The 4,551-nt window shown below is 31.7% G+C and overlaps 1 protein-coding gene across 2 annotated transcripts in view; it reads right to left on the bottom strand.

Moving 5' to 3' along the window:
• Positions 1–4,551, bottom strand: part of LOC106682708 (calcium/calmodulin-dependent protein kinase type IV) — a 120,011-nt gene that overhangs the window by 81,219 nt on the left and 34,241 nt on the right. The window contains exon 2 of one of the 2 annotated variants that reach the window (XM_014423718.2): positions 2,380–2,462. The exons of the other annotated variant lie outside the window; for it this stretch is intronic. Within the exon in view, the coding sequence (XP_014279204.1) occupies positions 2,380–2,450 (71 nt within the window). The 5' untranslated portion in view covers positions 2,451–2,462. The remainder of the gene's footprint in view (positions 1–2,379; positions 2,463–4,551) is intronic. 2 annotated transcript variants of the gene reach the window in all.

Raw genomic sequence — 4,551 nt, 5'->3', positions numbered from 1 at the left:
GATGTTCGGAATCCAAACTCCACAATAACTTTTAAAAAAATTATTGGATAGTAAAATTAACAAGATCCCATTAATATTAATGAGGCGAACACTACCTGATCTAGCTAAGTACACTACTAAGCTAAGACTAAGACTGAACTGAGATTGCACTCCTATGTATAGAAATGCAGGCTAGGAAAGAAGGCTTGATTACCATGCTCACTACCAATCCCATCCAGAAGATGAGAACGGTCCGAAAATAATAGTCTAAACCTGAACCACCGGTCTAAACCGGTGGTTCACTTGTTGTCACAATGAATAATAATACTGGCTGACTCTAATAGAGCCGAGGATTACTAAATTGGTAGCAGCACACTCGGTTCATCCTTCTCATTAAAATGATTTCGAATCTTTTAACTTTTTTTGTATTACATTCTATTCTGAGTTCGATAAGGAGTTTCCTAATTTCCAAGTTCAATGTTTCTAATTTACATCTTTCTTTGCTATATTTTACGAAAAAGGTAGAAACATTATTACGTACATATTTCATATTATTTGCTATTAAATTTTTTAAAAAAATTAATTCCCCAAGGGCGCTAAGTAATTTTTTTCCTGGAAAAGGGGCGGTATGACAAAAAAGTTTTGGAACCATGGTTCTAAATCAACTCTTCACTTCACTGGCTCTTTTCTAAGTTGCATTCAGTTTTCTATATGTTTCTATCGGATAGTTACAGGAAAGAGTATCTACGTTTAGTTACATGTTTCTAATTTGATTTATAATAAACTCATTACTACCTAATTTAATTACAGAAGTTTCTATGACTAAACTTTCTAGGTTTGCAAAAGGAGGGGGTATATATGGGGGCTAGGAGGAAAAGGTTAGCCCCCTTATATAAGACACATATTTAGTTTTTAGTGTTAGTTAACTTTTATTTTTAGTAAAAGAAAATGCTACGAGGTGTTCCCCAACACCTCACACATCTCATTAATGAACCTATGTACTAATTAATATTGAATAAACTCAGTAATTACTTAGAATGGAACACTGTTCCAGTGAAAGGAAAATTTTCAGCTAAACAATTATATTTAATGTTGTAGATTGTTTTATTTTAATAAATTATTATGTTTTAGGGGTTAGGGAAAAAAATGGTTAGCTATTTGTTGACCTATTAATATTGTCGGCCTTAACTGTCGTAAGTGACCAATATCGGTACAGAACATAATTGGTCTTTGGTCATATTGAATGTATGATCACAGTAATTAGACAATACAAATTCAGCATCTTTCATCAGAAATCGATGGAATGATTTCGGTTTCTGAGTACTGCTTTCAATATATCTCAAATAAAAGTTCGATAGTCGGTGTTTTGAATTGGAACTAATTTTCATTAGGTGAGACTTTGTTATTTGAAATTGTGTATCCCAGATACTTGACCGGTTTAGCTGCGAACAAACATTTAACTAGTTTTAATTTGAAACCATCATTGCTGATAACTTGTAAAAATTGTTCAGTGTGTCGTATATGATTTTCCCTGGTTTTAGAAAATATCAAATTATAATTTATGTAAAATTTGTCAAAACCATACCTTCGAATAATATTCATTGGAATGTGGCCGGTGCATTTTTTTTTAAACCTAAAGGTCTTATTGTCTATAATTGTTAAGCACTAACTACTTTGTCAATCACGTCTTGTTTGTTTGGAACGGAATACTTCTGAGACCAACAATTTGTTTAATTTGTGGAAGTCCATATAGAGAAGGATTTCTTCATTTTATGTTTCTTGTACACGTGGTTACAGGATCAGATTCGTTAATGATTCTTGCCTGTAATAGTGCCTTAATCTGCATTCTTATTTCTTTATCCCAGAGCAGAGGTTGGACATTTATATAGGCGTGAAGTAACATATTGGATAGTGAGTTTTTTTATCTTTGCTTGATTACATCGCATTTTGCCAGTGTCCAACTTATCCCTGTGAAACATTTTTTTATATTTATCAGTCAGCTATAAAATCTTTTTTCTTCGCTCATCATCTTCAATGCGTTATTATTCAACCTAGTTTTTCCTTTTTTGATCTAGAAAAAGCATCCTCCGGTTTAAGTTTGGTTGATAAATCATTTGACGTTGTCATATTTTCTCTATCAAGTTCTGATTCGGCAAATCAATAACCATCTGTTTGAAATGTGATCATGAAGCACTCTCAGGTTCCATTTCTAGGTATAACTTTTCCTTTGCAAGTCCTTAATCAACTAATGATCCGTCCAAATCTCAGTAGTTACTAACTTGCCTATCAATGTGTTATGCTCTATCAACAAATATGTTCAGGAAAGAATCCTTCCAATCATACCAATAATTGATTATTCCTAAAATAGTATAGATTTAAAAATACTTAAGAGTTACAAACCTCGTTATAGCATTGCCTAAGATGTAACTAGCCTCCAAGCCATCACGAAGTTGAATTTCGTCACCAGTCATCCTTTTCAAAATCTGAAAATGAAGAATACTCAGTAAATATTTCATAACACGTTATCATATTAACATAATACATAAGCTTAGTTTTAAATGAAAACTGTTGAGTTTAATAGTTTCAATCCTATAATTAGGGAAAGGCAGTGAAAAAGAAAAACTCACCTATAAATAATTAGGAAAAATATTACAGGCTAAATTTCGAATTAGAGATTTCGACGGCAGTACACGTTTTGAGGTCCCTTAAGTCCAAATTACCAAGTCCAAAAAAATAATGTGTGTGTATGTATAGTTAACCTCCCCCCCCCAAAAAAAAAGAATATTATAAAACAACAACTTTTACCATAAAACCGACTGGCCAGAAGTGCCACTTTATCACATTTGTTGGATGTTCTCGAACACGATTCTTTTTTAAAATTAAACTGTTATTGAAATAATACAATCTGCCAAGAAGTATTAGATCAGCATTATGGCAATAAGTACCTTTTAGAAACCCTAAAAAAATGTTTTTCCAATAGAAAAGTTTAATGCTAGAAATTTTCGCCTTGCAGAGTGGTTATAATTGTGTGATGCGTGTTTGTTCTGCCATGTTTTTATACTCGGATTTCAAACCTTTTTCAACAAACTAGATATAGAAAAGATGTTTTAGAATGGTCAATATAATTCCTCAACCTTTAGTGGCTTATGAAATTATGATTTCAATACAGAGAACAAAATGTTTATAAATAAACATAATTAGACTAAAAAAAAAATAATGTGAATAAAATCAAATTTGAATGTTGTCCGCGTGGATAAAAGCTGAAGACAAAGATATAGAAGAGATTTCTATTTATAGATAGTTCTTCGTGTTCATTGGTTGATCACGGTTGATCATATTGAATCGGTTATTTTTAATTTTTTCGAGTACCTACTAAAATATTCCTTCACGAGGGGTGTAACATATTCCGTTAGGTGAGATCATCGATTTAAATGAAATTTGGGTACTAGGTAGAAGAATATTAAACACGTGTCCGAGGGTTCTTGCCAATCCGCCTTAGGAGCCGAGAAAAAAATATATAATTTTTTATTATTATTGTGTGCCGCATTTACTCTGCATGTATTTAATGGTTATTCTATATCAATTGGTTTATTTTTTTGTGTAGAATAAAAAAGAAAACTGTTGATTGTAAAAGTTTGTTTAAGAAAATCAAGTCAGATTCGTGCTTAGCGTATTTGAAAACCCTGAAATACGAATTTTCATACAAATCAAAATTATAAATATTTAGGCTTGACTTTAGGAGGAAATTTTGTTTTCTGTCCATGTTACTGTTGAGGAAATACATTAACAACTCCTCACAATGTAATCCAAATCCAACGTAACTACAACCACTGGAAAGCTGAATTACTGCTATTTCAGTCCATATAAATAACTTTTAGATTTAATTCTTTTATATGCGATAAACAGCAGTTTCAAATAAAAAAAAACTTCTCAAACATTTTATTTTATATCTCCGGTTCTGATTTGCTTACGTAGGTATAGTTTGTACCATTGAGTATACTTTCGACAGTGCTAGATCCCTCCTAAATTTCGTGTGGATTAGTGACTTCGTTTTGAGATTATGCCGTTTTTGTGATTTCCAAAAGAAAATAGAAAAATGTATAGTGAAAAAAAATTAATTTGAATTTTCATAAAAAACAAAAATACATTAGAAATAAATACTCAGAAAATAAATATGTGTAAATATATTTGGCAAAAACCTCTAATATTGTACATTACTGTAACGATTCAAACATATTGTGGCGATGGGGGCTAGATAAAATATTTTGGTTTTTTTTATGGAAATTGGCATTTAAGAGATCTGAAAAAGGATCTGAATAGTTTTTTTGAAATTTTTTTACCAGCAATATAAATGGCGACTTTTAGTTGTTTGTACTCATTCACAAAGACCTTAACATCCCATTCGTTGCAGATTTGACCCAAACTCCTTAACCATCCTAACCCATTAATTCTTAATCTTTCATCCTTAACAATCCCTGATAATCCTCCGAGGGGTCTGAAAAGAAGATGGCCACGGGACCTTCTAATTTAAATTAATGTTTGAAGTACCACGAATGAGCGGTTCCTTCCCAA

The sequence above is a fragment of the Halyomorpha halys genome, unplaced genomic scaffold (genome assembly GCF_000696795.3).
Source record: "Halyomorpha halys isolate HHAL.00 unplaced genomic scaffold, Hhal_1.1 Scaffold435.1, whole genome shotgun sequence".
Lineage (NCBI taxonomy): Eukaryota > Metazoa > Arthropoda > Insecta > Hemiptera > Pentatomidae > Halyomorpha > Halyomorpha halys.
Note: the sequence above shows the minus strand (reverse complement) of the source record. Positions and strands in the feature narration are given on the sequence as shown.